This window comes from Pan troglodytes, chromosome 10, assembly GCF_028858775.2.
Source record: "Pan troglodytes isolate AG18354 chromosome 10, NHGRI_mPanTro3-v2.0_pri, whole genome shotgun sequence".
In the NCBI taxonomy this organism is placed as follows: Eukaryota; Metazoa; Chordata; class Mammalia; order Primates; family Hominidae; genus Pan; species Pan troglodytes.
The window spans coordinates 117,681,686-117,698,913 of record NC_072408.2 but is presented as its reverse complement, the minus strand read 5'-3'; the positions used below and the strand labels follow the sequence as shown (position 1 = coordinate 117,698,913).

Here is a 17,228-nt window from a genome sequence, read left to right as displayed (position 1 = left end):
TCCAAATATCACTCTACAGATGGGGAAACTGAGGCCCAGAGAGGGCAGCGCTTACCCATCTTAGACATATTTGTCATGACCCTAAGGAAGAGGGTCCCCTTATGAGGAGTGGGGAAAATCAAGGCCAATTCAGCTCAGGAATATTTTCTATCAGGTCAGGATATTCAGCTGGGGTCCTCATACCCCTCTGCTAGGGCTTGTCCTCCCTCGGTGTCCCACTGGGACCCGAGAATTCAGGGTCCTGCCCACTTCCAGGCCTGCCCGCAAAGACCTTCCCTGCAATACCGCAAATGGACGCCAGAGGACAGTGGTGACGCGCCTGAACCTCAGTTAGCAACTCAAAGGCCCGCTAAGCTGTGCGGGCCCTGGAGCACTTCAGCCTGGCTGGTCTCTGTGAGCGAAGAGGGAGCCGATGGCTCCATTTGTAGGAACTCGGATTCCCGCGGGAATGTGGGCGGGAGGTGTCAGATCTAATTTTCCAAGGGAAACCAGAAATTCAGAGTTTCATGTGGAATATCCTGGTTTTTAAATCACTGCCACTAAGAATTTAACAACTTGGGGAGGTGGAGGAGACCAAACGAAACTAAAAAAGAAGGCTGGGGCCGGGCGCGGTGGCTCACGCTGTATTCCCAGCATTTTGGGAGGCCGAAGTGGGCGGATCACGAGGTCGAGATGAGACCATCCTGGCCAACATGGTGAAACCCCGTCTCTACTAAAAATACAAAAATTAGCTGGGCGTGGTGGCGCGCGCCTGTAGTCCCAGCAACTCAGGAGGCTGGTTTATGAGACTCCGCCCCCAGCCCTCTAGGGAGGGGTGAAGTCAGATGTTAGAATTCTAATTGTTTTTAATTAAAAAAAAATTTTTTTAACCTGATCCCTTAGTCTGAGCAAAGGTGCCAGAAGAAGGCAAAAAGGTAGGGTCCCAGCCCCCTCCCATGGCCCATCCCACCGCCACTCCTTCATCCAGGTCTGCTCCCTTTCCTATGTTTTATGTACCAGTGTTTCCTCATAACATGGGATTAAACAAAAACGTTTTGTATAAGAATAGAGCTTGCAGAGCAAGCCACCACCGGGCGTGGTGGCTCATCCCTGTAATCCCAACACTTTGGGAGGCCGAGGCAGGCGGATCACCTGAGTTCAGGCGTTCGAGACCATCCTGGCCAACATGATGAAACCTTGTCTCTACTAAAAATACAAAAATTAGCCGGGTGTGGTGGCTCTGCCTGTAGTCCCAGCTACTCTGGAGCCTGGGCAGGAGAATCGCTTGAACCCGGGAGGTGGAGGTTGCAGTAAGCCAAGATCGTGCCACTACAGTCCAGCCTGGGTGACAGAGCAAGACTCTGTCTCAAAAAAAGAAAAAAGAAAGAAAAGAAAAAAAAAAGTTTTGTAGCTTTTTAAATAAAAGTTTGAAACTTTTTTTATAAAAAGAGTTTGGACTTGGAGGACTCCTCTAGTCCAAGTGTGTGTGCCATTCTACAGATAGAGAGACTGAGAACCAGAGCACCTGCACTTGTCCTTGTGCAGGAGATGCTGTGCGACTGCAGGAGGAAAGGATGAGAGCAGCCTCAAGGTGAATGTGAGGTCAAGGTCATTTCTGGGGAAGAACCATTTCCTGTGCCTGTCCTGGACCCTTGTCCAGGAAGACCTCCTTCCGGGAGGGGGACAGACAGTGGCATGAGGGTCCTTCAAGTCTGTCTTCCCCACCCCCGGGTGCACCTCCCACCCCACACCTCCCCATGCCCTGCCTGGGACCTGCAGGGCTTGCACCAATGGGCTCCCTTATGCTTGGCTGCTGAGTAGCCCAGCCAGTGGGAGGCACAAGTGGGAGATAAAGGGTGGGAGGAGAGGGAGGTTGGGGTATTTGCCACCCCCTGGGCCCGTCCCTAATTTGGCTGCACCCCTCCAGGAAGGGCATAGCAGGCAGCCATATCCTCATTCCTCCCTCCCCTGACCCATTTCTGCAGCTCTGGCTACTCCCGCATGCTCCCTTCTTAATTTCCTTAGATGTCTGGAAACAGTCCCTTTTTAAAAACTCTCCTCAATTTACCCATTTTATTTTTGGGTTTTGGTGGTTTTTTGGGGTGGGTTTTTTTTTTTTTGGTTTTTTTTGAGACGAAGTCTCCCTGTATCACCCAGGCTGGAGTGCAGTGGCGCCATCTCGGCTCACTGCAACCTCCACCTCCTGGGTTCAAAGGATTCTCCTGCCTCAGCCTCCCAAGTAGTGGGATTGCAGGTGCAGGCCACTATGCCCAGCTCATTTTTGTATTTTTAGTAAAGACAGGGTTTCACTATGTTGCCTAGGCTGGTCTCGAACTCCTGAGCTCAGGTGATCCACCCACCTCGGCCTCCCAAAGTGCTGCGATTACAGGTGTGAGCCACTGTGCCTGGCCAATTTACCCATGTTGGCTGTGCTGTTTCCTGTGACAACCCTAATTGATAAAGTCACCTTCACTCCATTTTTTGCAGCCACATGGACTATTATTATCTATAATAGTTTTCTGTAAACCAAGCCATTATGTTTATTATTCTTTGTTTACTGTTATTATTACTTACTACCCTAAGTAAATATCCATTAAATCACAAGTTTGCTCTGCAAGCTCTATTATTCCTTTAAAAATTAATTCGTCACTAGTAAATGAAAATGTTTTCACCTATATTCTAGCTGCAATCTACTTGCACATGGCCAGTGTGCATGCCCCACATTTGGGAAACAGTGACATATTGCAAAGGAAAGCAGCTCCCCTCATCACGTAAGCAGAGGACAGGGCCTGCAGAAGAAGGACTAATGAATTCCCAGAGGAGGCGACATTTGTGCAGGGTCAGGACTAATGAGCAGGATTTCATCAGAAGAGAAAAGGAGGAGAGGGAGAGGGAATAGCACGGGAAGGCACTGGCGGAGGGAAATGCATGGGACAGCTGGGGCTGGCAGCAGCAGAGGGTGTCTTGGAGGTCATAACAGGACCTGTGTCTGCAAAGGTAGGTAGAAGCCAAATTTTGAAGGGGCTGGAATGTCACACTAAAGGGTTTAGACTCTATTCCATGCAGACAGTTCCAAAGGATGTTTATTTATGTACTGGCGTGTAAATAGCCCAGGAAGCCAATGACATTTGGGAAATTATGGGTTCAACAAAGGTAGACAGGCTTCTTTACTGCAGGACTTGTCAGGGCCTGTGCATCAAGTCTCACCAAGATGAGAATGAGTTCTCACTCCTCGAAACTGTTGATTAACAAGGGTCAGGTAAGGGGCCAAATAAGAAATACTTTCAGCTTTGCAGGTCCCTCTTGCATATTTCTCTCTCTCTCTTTTTTTTTTTTTTTCTTCTTACAATCCTTTAAAAATGTAAAAATCATTCTTAGCTCATGGGCTACACAGAAATAGCCATGGACTGTAGTTTACTGAATGCTGGTTAATAAAACATGCCATGGATTATAAAGTCACTATTGGGTTGGGGGACATGAATACATGAAATGTATCTATACATTGAAAGACAATTACAGGCCAGGTGTGGTGGCTCACATCTATATAATCCCAGCACTTTGGGAGGCTGAGGCAGGTGGATCACTTGAGGCCAGGAGTTTGAGACAAGCCTGGCCAACATGATGAAACCCCATCTTTACTAAAAATACAAAAAAAAATAGCAGGGCGTCGTGGCGGGCACCTGTAGTCCCAGCTACTCCAGAGGCTGAGGCAGGAGAATCTCTTGAACCGGGGAGGTGGAGGTTGCAGTGAACCAAGATCATGCCACTGCACTCCAGCCTGGATGACAGAGCAAGACTCCGTCTCAAAAAAAATACAAATAAAAAGTAAGGGGACACTGGGCACAACGTTTCACACTTGTAATCTCAGTACTTTGGGAGTCCAAGGTGGGAGGATTGCTTGAGGTCAGGAGTTCGAGACCAGCCTTGCATGGCAAAATCCCAACTCTACAAAAAATACAAAAATTAGCCGGGCGTGGTGGTGCACACCTGTAGTCCAAGCTACTCAGGAGGCTGAGATGCAAGGATCATTTCAGCCTGGGAGGTCGAGACTGCAGTGAGCCAATATCGCACTACTACTGCACTCCAGCCTGGGTGACAGAGTAAGATCCTGTCTCAAACATAAAATGTAGGGGGAATAGAGCGGTGTTGGCCAAACTGCTTTCTGTAGTGCCTCTCACAGAGCCTTCCTAGGAGACTGCCCTGGAAAGGCTGCTGTGGACACAGGGGCCCAGGGCCTGGGAAAGCAGAGCCGCCCTGACCTGGATTCGTTGGGTCCTCTTATGCATCATCTCCATGTCGTTGTTGAGCTCCGTGACATACATGAACCGAGCAAAATTCTTTTCCTCCTTGGCCAGAAAATCTTCAATGAGCTGGTTTAGGTTCCCACTCTCAGCCAGCTTCAGCAGCCGGAGGTGGGCCACCTCGTAGCTCTCAAAACTCTCTCCCCTGTTCTTCTTGACATGCTTCTTTGCCTTGAGAGCTAGGAAAGGAAAAATCAGCCACTGTGACACTCAAAAGGAAGCGCCTCAGATCCGTGCCAGGCAGACAGTAACGTAATCAATATTATTGTGGCCAGGCATGGTGACTCACGCCTGTAATCCCAACACTTTGGGAAGCCGAGGCAGGCAGATCACCTGAGGTCAGGAGTTCGAGACCAGCCTAGCCAACATGGCGAAACCCCGTCTCTACTAAAAATGCAAAAATTAGCCAGGTGTGGTGGCACATGCCTGCAATCCCAGCTACATGGGAGGCTAAGCCAGGAGAATTGCTTGAACCTGGGAGGCAGAGGTTGCAGTGAGCCGAGTTTGCGTCACTGCACTCCAGCCTGGGCGATGGAGCAAGACTCCATCTCAAAAACAAACAAACAAACAAAAAACAAACAAACAAACAAAAAATATATATATAGTAGTATGCTTTAGGGATGAGGCTAGATGTTTCCAGGAGATAGAGCAGAAGCTTCACCCATCATTCATTTCACAAATATCTCAAGAAGCATTTGCTATGAGCCACACACTGTGCTAGGCACTGCTGATACAAAATCCCTGCCCTGGCCGGGCATGGTAGCTCACACCTGTAATCCCAGCACAGGGGTTGAGCCCTGGAGTTCAAGACCAGCATGGACAACATAGCAAGACCCCACCTCTACAAAAAATTTTTAAAATTAGGCCGGGTGCAGTGGCTCCCGCCTGTAATCCCAGCACTTTGGGAGGCCAAGGCAGGTGGATCACGAGATCAAGAGACTGAGACCATCCTGGCCAACATGGTGAAACCCCGTCTCTTCTAAAAATACAAAAATTAGCTGGGTGTGGTGGCGTGTGCCTGTAGTCCCAGCTACCCAGGAGGCTGAGGCAGGAGAATCACTTGAACCCAGGAGGTGGAGGTTGCAGTGAGCCGAGATTGCGCCACTGCACTCCAGCTTGGAGGCAGAGAAAGACTCCGTCTTAAAAAAAAAAAAATTTTTTTTTTAAATTAGCCAAGTGTCGTGGTGAATGCCTGTGGTCCTAGCTACTCGGGAGGGCAAGGTGGGAGGATGGCTTGGGCCTAAGAGGTCAAGGCTGAAGTGAGCTGTGACTGTCACACCACTGCACTCCAGCCTGGGAGAAAGAACAAGACCCTGTTTCTTTAAGAAAATAAAATAAAAAATAAAAAAAAGGATCTTTTAGGCACACCTGACCATGTGACCTTTTTACACGTTGTGGCTCCCCACTGTTCTGGGGAGGCTCAGGCGATCCTCCCACCTCAGACTCCCCAGTAGCTGAGACCACAGGCAAGTGCCACCATGCCCAGCAGTTTATCCCAAACACCTGCTTTTCCTCTGGGTGTCTAGAATTTTGGTATGTGCTAGGGAGAGGGTGTCTACACGACCAGCCCCCAGTAAGAATTTAGGGTACTGAATCTCTAGTATACCCCACTATGAGATAACCTTTTTTTTTTTAAGAGACAGGGTCTCACTCTGTCACCCAGGCTGGAGTGGCGCAATCATAGCTTGCTGCAGCCTCAAACTCCTGGACTTAGGATCTGCTTTTTTCTACCCCTCAGCACCTTGTCACCATCAGACCTTCTGAGTTCAAGCCATCCTCCCATCTCAGTCTCCAGAGTAGCTGGGACCACAGGCATGTACCACTATGCCCAACTAATTTTTTTTTATTCATTGTAGAGATGGGGTCTTGCTCATTTGCCCAGGCCAGTCTCAAACTCCTGGCCTCAAGTGATCCTCCCGCCTTGGCCTCCCAAAGCACTGAGATTACAGGCATGAGCCACCATGCCCAGCCTAGTAGATAACTCTTGACATGATGTGTGGTCACAGATCCTGGAAGAACCATGTGTGCTCAGTGTGACTGTACTTGGAAGCTTGCGCCCAGTTTCCTCCAGACGCCAGACCACACACCTTCTCCCTGTGCTGATCTTGCTTGGCGCTTTTTCACTGTAATGCATCACAGCCATGAATGTGCCTCAGTGCTGAGTCCTGCGAGATATTCTAGTGAATCATCGAACCTAGAGATGAACCTGGGGACCCCTGACAATAAGTCTCCTTCTAAATAATAGAAAGAGAGCCCCAGATGAAGACACATGCTGTAAATTAGGGTTGGCAGATAAAATAGAGGGTTCTCAGTTAAATTTGAATTTCAGACAAATATATTTTTAAGTACAAATATGTCCCAATTATAGATAAACAAAAAAGTTTTATCATAACTATGTCCCAAATGCTGCATGAGACATAGTTATCCTAAACATTTATTTATTGTTTATTTGATATTTAAATTTAACTAGGCTTTTTTTTTTTTTTTTTTTTTTTTTGAGACAGGGTCTCAGAGTCTTATTCTGTTGCCCAGGCTGGGGTGCAGTGGCATGATCTTGGCTCATTGCAACCTCTGCCTCCTGGGTTCAAGTGATTCTCCTGCCTCAGCTTCCCAAGTAGCTGGGATTACAGGCACTCACCACCATGTCCAGCTAATTTTTTTGTATTTTTAGTAGAGACAGGGTTTCACCACGTTGGTCAGGCTGTTCTCAAATTCCTGACCTCAAATGATCAGCCTGCCTTGGCCTCCCAAAGTGCTGGGATTACAGGTGTGAGCCACCATGCACAACCTTAACTAGGCATCTTATATCTTTATTTGCTAAATTTGACAACCACAAGGAGACTTGGGCACCTTCACTTAAAAAGAGAGAAAGAGAGAAAGAAGGCAAGAAAGACAGCGAGAGAGCACAAGCTTGCTCCTGGAGGGTGTACCTTCCTCCCTTTTGGCCTGCTCCTCGAATTCATTGCGATCATTCAGCTTGACGAGCAGGAAGGACTTGAGCTTGCTCTCGTGGGCATAGAGACGCTCCAGCTCTCGGATCTCCAGGTTGTACTGAGAGGTGTCCTTCTTCTGGCGGTCCTTCATGGCAGCCATTCGAGCCATGGCCTCCACCCTGGGCAAAGGGAGTACAGAGCCTGAGCATCTGAGGCTCCTCCTCTCTACTTCCCTTTCCCTGCCAGTCCAGAAGGCCTTCCTGCCTAGAGAATGACTATCACTTTTATTAATCATAAAGGTTTCTCGGTGTGTAAAAACAATCCTCCTTACCTGAACAACAGGAGCTGTAAGCTCTAGATCACTCCCAGAAATGATTTTCCTATCATTATCATCATCATTGCCTTCAGCATCACCATCATCATCATCATTACCACCACCACCATTACCACTATCACCATCACCATCACCATTATCACCATCACTACCGTCACCATCATCACTGTCACCATCATCACCACCACCATCACCATTATCACCACTATCATCACCACCATTATCACCACTATCATCACCACCATCACCATCACCACCCCACCATCACTATAACCATCATCACCATCATATCACAGTTATCATCACTATCATCACCACCATCACCATCACTATCACCATCATCACCACCACCATCACCACAATCATTATCATCACCACCATTACCATCACCACCACCATCATTATCACCATCATTACCATGACCACCATCACCATCATCACCACCACCATTACCGTTACCACTATCATCATCACCATTATCACCATCACTACCATTACCATCATCACTGTCACCATAACATCCTCACCACCATCACCATTATCACCACTATCATCACTATTACCATCATCACCATCACCATCATCATCACCATCACCACCATCATCACCATCATTACCATGACCCCCACCACCACCACCATTACCACCATAATCATAACCATTATCACTACCATCACCAATATCATCACTGTCACCATCATCATCCTCACCACCGCCATCACCATTATCACCATTATCATCACCACCACCATCACCACCACCACCATCACCATTATCACCATCATTACCATGACCACTATCACCATCATCACCACCACCACCATCACCACCTCACCATCATCATCATCACCTTCCTAATCACCACTATCACCATCATCATCACCACCATCATCACCATCCTCATCATCACCACCATCACCATAACCATCATCATTATCACCACCACCACCATCATCACCATCATTATCACCATCATCATCATCATCATTACCATCACCATTATCACCCTCATCACCATGATTACCATCACCATCATTATCATTATCTTCCTAATCACCACTATCATCCCCATCATCACCATCACCATCATCGCCACTACCATCACAATCATTATCATTACCATCACCATTATTCACCATCATCACCATCACCATCATCACCATCATTACCATCATTATCGTCACCACCATCATCACCACTTATCAATTACTGTGTCCCAGGCACTACTTTACATTTATATATTATTTAATCCTTTTTACCATCTAAAGAGCTCCTACAACAATACAGTAGTGATGAAACCAGGATTTAAACCCAGATCTGACTCTGAAGCCTATGCCCTTCACAGCCAAACTATATGCCTTTTGCTCCCATGAGTGTGAAGCCAGCAGAGACCCAGATTGAGAAAGATCCCCTTGGACTAGAGGCAGGGGCACTTGGAGGAGATGGTACAGCACAGAGGTTTGAATCTCAACTTCACCACAATCACCACTTACCTGGATCTCAGGTAGGCATTTTAGCATCTCTAAGCCTGCATGTTCTGGTCTGTAAAATGGGGATAATAACTCCTAGGGCAGTTGTGAGAGTTAAAACAATACCCACCAGAGTACCTAGCATCATGCCTGGCACACAATCAGTGCTCAGAATTATTACTACTATGATTTAAGATTCCCCAACACATAACGACCAGGGACAGTGGTGGCCCAGAGTAGGAAGCTAGATGCTCAGCAAGGGGCTAAGAGACCTCACTGCCCCTGGACCTATCCCCAGCCCACCTCTGCTCATAGGCCTGAGAAGATTGCTCAATGGCCAAGTTCATGGTTTTCTTCTGCATCAACAGGCAGTGCTGGAGCTGCTGGTAGACATTGTCATAAGCAGCCTTCTCAAATCGTAGGTCTTCAATCTCCTTCCGGAGCTTGGCATTAGTGGTCAGCATCTTGTCAAAGTGAACAGTGACCTGTTGAAAGGGCCATGCTTCAAAACAGGTCTCATTTCTGTTTTGTAAGATAAGCTACCAGAAGGCACCTTGAGGGCTGTCAGGTCTTTGCCCCACCTCATACGCAAGGGCCATGGAGGAGTGGTTGGAGCACTAGGCAAGAGGCTCGACTGGTTGGAGCCAGTTGAGTGGCCCACCAACTGGCTAAGGGCTCTTTAGTGGATCCTTTTTACTACTGTATTTCAAATTCCTCAACTACGTTTAGACCTAAATTCCAGCTGTAGGCAATTAACAGAGGAGTGGGGAACAAGCTAAATGACAGCATAGGAAATAATCAGCCAAACTGAGAAGATATTAATAGAACTTTCTACAGGACAATTGACTTGGACTCTTCAACAAATTGATAGCATGAAAAAAAATTGGGTGGGGCTGTTTTCATGCAGGGTTTCTCAAACTCAGCACTACTGGCATTTTGGGCTGGATGATTCTTTGCTATAGGGGGCTGTCCTATGCTTTGTGGGATATTAAATACCCACTACATGCAGGTAGCACCCTCACCTCCAACTCTGTTATGACAACAAACAGTGTCTCCTTTTGGGGACAACGTCCCTTTGGAGGCAAAATCACCCTCAATTGAGAGCCACTGTTCTAGATTAAAGAAATTTAAGAGACCTAACAGTTATGTGAACCTTGACTGGATCTACCTTTAAAAGACATTTTAGGGCCAACCAGGTACATGTTAATATGGACTAGGTATTGTGTAATATTATGGAAATATTATTCATTTTGTGGGGTGTAATACTGGTCTTATGACTGTGAAAGAAAAAGTTTAATTTTAAAATATGCAAACTGAGGTATTTAGGGGTGAAATGTCATGACACTTGTAATTCACCTTTAAATACTTCAGGGGAAAAATGGTGAAGCAAATAAAGCAAATGTTAACAGTTATTAAATCAAAGTGATAGATTTGCTCATTATTTTATTCCCTCTACTTTCCTGTATGTCTTATAAATTGTCTTAGCTTTTTTAAAAGTTTTTTTTAAAGGCGATGTGATTGGTTACACTGTTCATGGGAATGTAGATTGGTGCAGCCATTATGGAATAAAAGGATGAAGGTTTCTAAAGAAGTTAAAAATAGAACTACCAAGTGACCCAGCAATCCCTCTCCTGGGCATACACCCAAAGGAAATAAAATCACCACCTCGTAAGGACATCTGCAGTCTCACATTCATTGCAGCATTATTCACAACAGCCAAGATTTGGAAACAACCTAAGTATTCACTGACAGATGAATGGATGAAGAAAGTGGGGGGCTGGGTACAGTGGCTCACACCTGTAATCCCAGCACTTTGGGAGGCCAAGGTGGGTGTATCACCTGAGGTCAGGAGTTCAAGACCAGCCTGGCCAACATGGTGAAACCCCGTCTCTACTAAAAATACAAAAATTAGCCGGGCATGATGGCAGGTGTCTGTAATCCCAGCTACTCGGGAGGCTGAGGCAGGAGAATCATTTGAACCTGGGAGGCAGAGGTTGCAGTGAGCCGAGATCACGCCACTGCACTCCAGCCTGGGCAACAGAGTGAGACTTTGTTTCAAAAACAAGAAATTGGGGTGTGTGAGTGTGTATATATATGCACATACTTATATGTGTGTATATATGTATGTGTGTATGTACGTATACATGTGTGTATACATATATGCATACAGGTATATATACGTATGTATATGTGGATACATATGTGTGTGTGTGCATATATATACACAATAAAATATTACTGAGCCTTAAAAAAGGAGACTCTGCCATTTGCCACAACATGGATGAAACTGGAGGACATTATGCTAAGTGAAATAAGCCAGACGCAGAATGAAAAATATTGCATGATCTCATTTACATGTGGACTCTAAACAAAAAAAAGTCAAGGCTGGGCGCAGTGGCTCATGCCTGTAATCCCAGCACTTTGGGAGGCTGAGGCAGGTGGATCACCTGAGGTCAGGAGTTTGAGACCAGTCTGGCCAACATGGTGAAACCCCATCTCTACTAAAAATACAAAAATTAGCCAGGTATGGTGGTGGGCACCTGTAATCCCTAGCTACTTGGTAGGTTGAGTCAGAAGAATCGCTTGAACCTGGGAGGTAGAGGTTGCAGTGAGCCGAGATTACGCCACTGCACTCTAGCCTGGGTGACAGCATGAAACTCAGTCTCAAAAAAAAGAAAGAAAGAAAGTCAAATATACAGAGATAGAGAATAAAACAGTGGTTACCAGGGCAGAGGGGGTGAGGGGGAAAGGGAGCAGGGAGATGGAGGTCAGAGGATAGCAAGTAGCAGATATGGAGAATGAGCAAGTCTAGAGCCCTAAGGTACAACATCAGGACTCCAGGGACTCTAATTGTACTGTATTTGGGGCTAGGCGCAGCGGCTCATGCCTGTAATCGCAACACTTCGGGAGGCCAAGATGGGTGGATCACCTGAGTGAGGTCAGGCGTTTGAGACCAGCCTGACCAACATGGTGAAACCCTGTCTCTACTAAAAATACAAAAAATTAGCTGGGTGTGGTGGCGCACACCTGTAGTCCCAGCTACTCGGGAGGCTGAGGCAGGAGGATTGCTTGACCCTGGGAGGTGAAGGTTGTAGTGAGCCAAGATCGTGCCATTGCACTCCAGCCTGGGGGACAGAGCCAGACTCCGTCTCAAAAAAAAAAAAAATTGTACTGTGTTTGGGATTCCTGCTAATGTGCAGATTTTAGAGGTTCTTGTCACAAAAACAAAAATGGGTAACTATGTGAGATAACAGATATGTTAACTTGCTTCACTATAGTAACCACTTTAATATCTATATGTATCAAATAATATATTATATACCTTAAATATACACAGTAGAATTTATTTTTTATTTTTATGAAACAGGGTCTCGCTCTGTCAACCAGGCTGGAATAAAATGGTGCAATCACAGGCTCAAGTGATCCTCCCACCTCAGCCTACCGAGCAGCTAGGACTACAGGTGCAGGCCACAACGCTCAGCTATTTTTTTTTTTTTTTTTGTATTGTTAGTAGAGACAGAGTTTCACCATGTTGCCCAGGCTGGTCTCAAACTCCTGGTCTCAAATGATCCTCCCACCTCAGCCTCCCAAAGTGCTTGGATTATAGATGTGAGCCACCACATCTGGTTTATTTTTTTTAATAAAATTATTTTTTAAGTTTTTTTAAAAGACCACGTAAAGTGCTCCCATAAGCACTGAAAAGAGACAACTACAAAAAAATATTCCTAAGAGCAAGGGGATTTAATTTCGTTGGAGGTTTTCAAAGTATGTTCTAAGAAACATTCGGTTTCTGCAGGGCCAACACTGGGGTAAAGCAAGTGAAGCAACCGGGGCATGAAATGTAAGGAGGCACTCACTCTCAGGTGCCAGCCCTGCATTTCCACAAGCCTGAGCGGAAGAGCCTCCTAAAATGTTGCATCCTGGGCTTTTTGCTTGCTTCTGCTAGTCTGAGCTCTGAGTGTTCCTGAGTGTCTCCATAGTCACCACACAAGGTAGGGGAGTCCCTGGGAGCAGAGCATTCTTATTCTATCTTTGCATCCTCCACTTCCTCTTGGGAAGTCATCAGTTACCACTCATTTGCTCCTTACTGTGAATTTTGCTCCAGGACCATAGGCATACTATCTATCCTCTGATTGTAGGGGGGAAAGACCTGACCTATGGGGAGGACTCTCAGGCCCCACTGAGTAGGTGGAGGATATTTAGGACCATGGGGTACTCTGAGACCCCAAAATTGCCTTTAGAGATGGCTGCCTAACCTTTTTTTTTTTTTTTTTTTGAGACAGGTTCTCACTCTGTCATCCAGACTGGAGTACAGTGGCACAATCTTGGCTCACTGCAAACTCCGCCTCCTAGATTCAAGCAATTCTCCTGCCTCAGCCTCCAGAATAGCTGGGATTACAGGCATGCATCACCATGCCTGGCTAATTTTTATTTTTATTTTTTTGTATTTTTAGTAGAGGCAGGGTTTCACCATGGTGGCCAGGCTGACCTCAAACTCCTGACCTCAAGTGATCCACACACCCTGGCCTCCCAAAGTGCTGGGATTACAGGCGTGAGCCACCGCGCCAGGTCAGCTGCTTAACCTATTAAAAGGCACAATCACATCTCGTTAGGGATGAAGGGAAGAGGGGACCAGTTTGAGATACAAAAAACAGACCTCTCAGAAATATAAAAAGGAGCATTACTACAGATCTTATGGAAAAAGTATAAGGGATATACTAGGAACAACTATATACCAACAGATTAGCATAATTTAGATGAAATAGAGCAATTCCTAGAAAGACATAAACTACTGAAATTGACTCGAGAAGAATAGAACATCTGAATAGACTTAGAACAAAAAAGCAGACCTCTGAGGCTGCAGTGAGCCATGATCGTGCCACTGCACTCCAGCCTAGGTGACAGAGTGAGACTCCGTCTCAAAAAAAAAAAAAATTATACCTATAGACAAGTCATCATTAAATCATGCATGCATTTAGTAACTCATTCAATTGACAGACATTTGCTGAGGCATTAAACACCATGCCAGGCATTAAATCTATGATTCTTAACCAATGGGACCTTCAGTCTCTCTGGGTTTGCTAATAACGGTGCAGATGCCCAAATCTAAGCCCTAGAGGTTCTGATTTGGTGAATCTGGAGGAAATCCAAAAATCTGTATTTTTAACCCATATCCTAGGAATTCTGAGGCATAGTTGGAAATCACTGGGCATGGATATTAAAAAGACACTGCCCAGTCCTTCAGTAGCAACTTGGGGAGGCAGACAGAGATCAGATCCAATTAGCTCCCACCATGCCTGCTCAAAGCCTGGTGGTCAAAGTCTGGGGGAAGCTAAGAGCTTTGTTTAGTGAAGGAATGACAGGCTTTCTACCAAATCCATTCACTTTCTCTCTCTAGTAGCTCATGTGGGAGCTACAGTTTCACAAACCAGACTGGAATGTGTGGTTTGTCCCTGTCCATCATTCCTTCTCCACTCTTTTTGCTTTTCCAGGGGAACCACCTCTCCTCTAATCCACTTATTTTGAATAGGGCTGCCCTTCCCTGACTTGGGGTAGCAGTGGGTGGGTTTGGAGGAGAGGGGTCCCAGGGTAGCCATGTGACTCAGGCCCATGTATTTCATTCTTCTGACCACCCTGATTGGTTCAGAAATGGGCACATGACCCAAGCTGGCCCAGTGGGAACTCTCCCCAGAATACGTGATTAAACTCTTAGGAAAAAGATGTTTCATTTCTACTAGCATTCGTTCACACTGGGGGCTACCCAAAAATGAAATCCACTCAGAGGAGAGGTGGACAGAGAATATGTCCTAAAGACATGTATGGAGCACCTGGATCCAGCTATGCCTGAAGGCCCCACTTCCTCCCCTGGATCTTTCAATTCTATGACTAACACATTCCCCTTTTTTTCTTAAGCCAGATTGCAATTTAGGGAACCCTGCTTAATGCAAAAGTCACTGTAGATTGAGGATGATCAGTGTCACCTTTCCCATTATCAAGTTATGCATATCTATGCCTACTCATTCTCAGAGACAACACCAACAACAAAAAGGCACTGGCTATGATAGAGGCATGAGCAGCTTGTCACAGAGGAGGAAGGTCTAACTAATGCTGCTTTGGTAATGGGTAATGCTTGAGCTGCTTCTTGAAAACCAACAGGAAGTTTGGAGGCAGAGAACTAAGAGTAGGCATCCCAGATACGTTGGGGGATTCGGGTAAGGGTTTGAGGGGATAACCGCATTTGCTAAGGTGGACGATAAATCCTAAAGGCTTCCTGGCCTGTGTGGCCATTAGTTCACCTGCTCCTGAGTCAACCGGGGAAATGGGTATGTTCTGCTAATGGCTGGGCAGACATCATTCTTTGCTCTGAGCAAACGTGGGCAGAGCTGTTTGCAGAGCTGCAGAGAACACTTTACATACGAGATTCAAACGGGTTTCCAAAATGTGAATCTGTTTCTGCAGTTTCCGGGGGTTATTGGCCTCCTGCATTTTTGCGAAAATCTGTTTTTGGTTTGCGATTTTTTTTTCCATCTGAAGAATCTGAAAAAGAGAGAGAGAGAGAGAGAGAAATTCCAGCTGTGTTAGCATCTGTATGGGTACCCGTTCTACAGTTCACTAACTGAAGTGTGCTCAGATAGCATCTGTATGGGTACCAGCTCTACAGTTCACTAACTGAAGTGTGCTCAGACAAAAACTGCAATGTTCTTTCTTTTCCTATAAATGGAATTTTAACTTATCTCTTGGATGCCTCCTCAGTTAGACTTAATCTTAGCCAGTTTGGGGTACAATAAAGCAGTCTGGAGATTTGCTGTCACCTGTGCATGTAAATGTCACTTACCTGTGACATTTATATACAATGACATACATTCTGCCTACCCAAAGCCATGGTTTCCAGCAGAAATAACATCGTCCTCCCAGGGGACTTCTGTAAACTTGGAGAAGTGATTTTTTGGCTCTTGCAATGATGAAGGCACTAGTGGCATGTAATGGGTGGGTCACGAGAGGTCACATACCCTGCAACATGTGAGATAGCACCAGGCATCCAAGACTTCTCCTCCATCCTTGTGACTTCCCAGTGGCCCCCTGGATGTTACGTAGATGAGAGACCTCTTTATACTTTTATTTTCTTTTGAAACTTTCTTTTTGTTTTTTGAGACAGGGTCTCACTCTGTCGCCCAGGCTGGAGTGCTGTGGCGCGATCTTGGCTCACCACAACCTCCGCCTTCCAGGTTCAAGCGATTCTCCTACCTTAGCGTCTCGAGTAACTGGGACTAAAGGCATGCACCGCCATGCCTGTCTAATTTTTTTGTATTTTTAGTACACATGGGGTTTCGCCATGTTGGCCAGCCTGGTTTCGAACTCCTGGCCTCAAGTGATCCACCCGCCTCAGCATCCCAAAGTGCTGGGATTACAGGCATGAGCCACCATGCCCAGCTCCTTTTCCACATCTGATCAAAAAAGATAGTTTGATTCTAGGTACAGAAAATTTGGCCAGCATTTTGGGAGGCCAAGGTGGGAGTATCACTTGAGACCAGGAATTTGAGACCAGCCTGGACAACAAAGTGAGACCCCTATCTCTACAGAAAAATCTAAAAATAGTCAGGCTTGGTGGCATGCACCTATAGTTTCAGCTACTTGAGAGGCTGAGGCAGGAGGATAACTTGAGCCTAGGAGGTCGAAGCTGCAGTGAGCCATGATTGCATCACTGCACTCCAGCCTGAACAGAGCAAGACCCTATCTTAAAAAAACAAACAAACAAAAACACAACTATCTTTTCTATGTACACACACAGAATTTTCCATTCAATTCTAATAGACACTGAATTATCCGGGACTGTAGTCACTGTATCAATCAAGAGAAGATTATTCTTCGATTTGTTTGGAACTTTACTGAGAGTTGGTCACCATTCTGAAAATCACGTCACCAGCACAGCCTGAATCATGTTCTTCGAGTTGTGGATACAGTCGGCCTGCATCTGTCTGCAGTATGTGTAATGCTTGGCAATTCTGCCTATCAATACAGGCCTCTCACTGCAGTTTTTAGGCAAGGGGTCTGCAAACTCCAGCCCTTGGTCAAATCTGGCCCACTACCTGTTTTTGTCAATAAAGTTTTATTGAAATCCAGCCATGCCCATTCATTTATGTATTGTCTATGGCTGCCCTCAAGCTACAAAGGCAGAGCTAAGGACTTGCAACAGAGACCACGTGGTCCACAA

The 17,228-nt window shown here is 46.0% G+C and overlaps 1 protein-coding gene across 4 annotated transcripts in view; it reads right to left on the bottom strand.

Annotated features, from left to right (window-relative positions):
• CCDC63 (coiled-coil domain containing 63) overlaps positions 1 to 17,228 on the bottom strand; it is a 61,433-nt gene that overhangs the window by 19,077 nt on the left and 25,128 nt on the right. For all 4 annotated transcript variants that reach the window (XM_016924213.2, XM_016924214.3, XM_509370.8 and 1 more), the window contains exons 5-8: positions 15,434 to 15,553; positions 9,320 to 9,501; positions 7,211 to 7,392; positions 4,239 to 4,459 (exon numbers count right to left, since the gene is read on the bottom strand). In XM_016924213.2, coding sequence (XP_016779702.1) covers positions 4,239 to 4,459; positions 7,211 to 7,392; positions 9,320 to 9,501; positions 15,434 to 15,553 — 705 coding nt within the window. The remainder of the gene's footprint in view (positions 1 to 4,238; positions 4,460 to 7,210; positions 7,393 to 9,319; positions 9,502 to 15,433; positions 15,554 to 17,228) is intronic.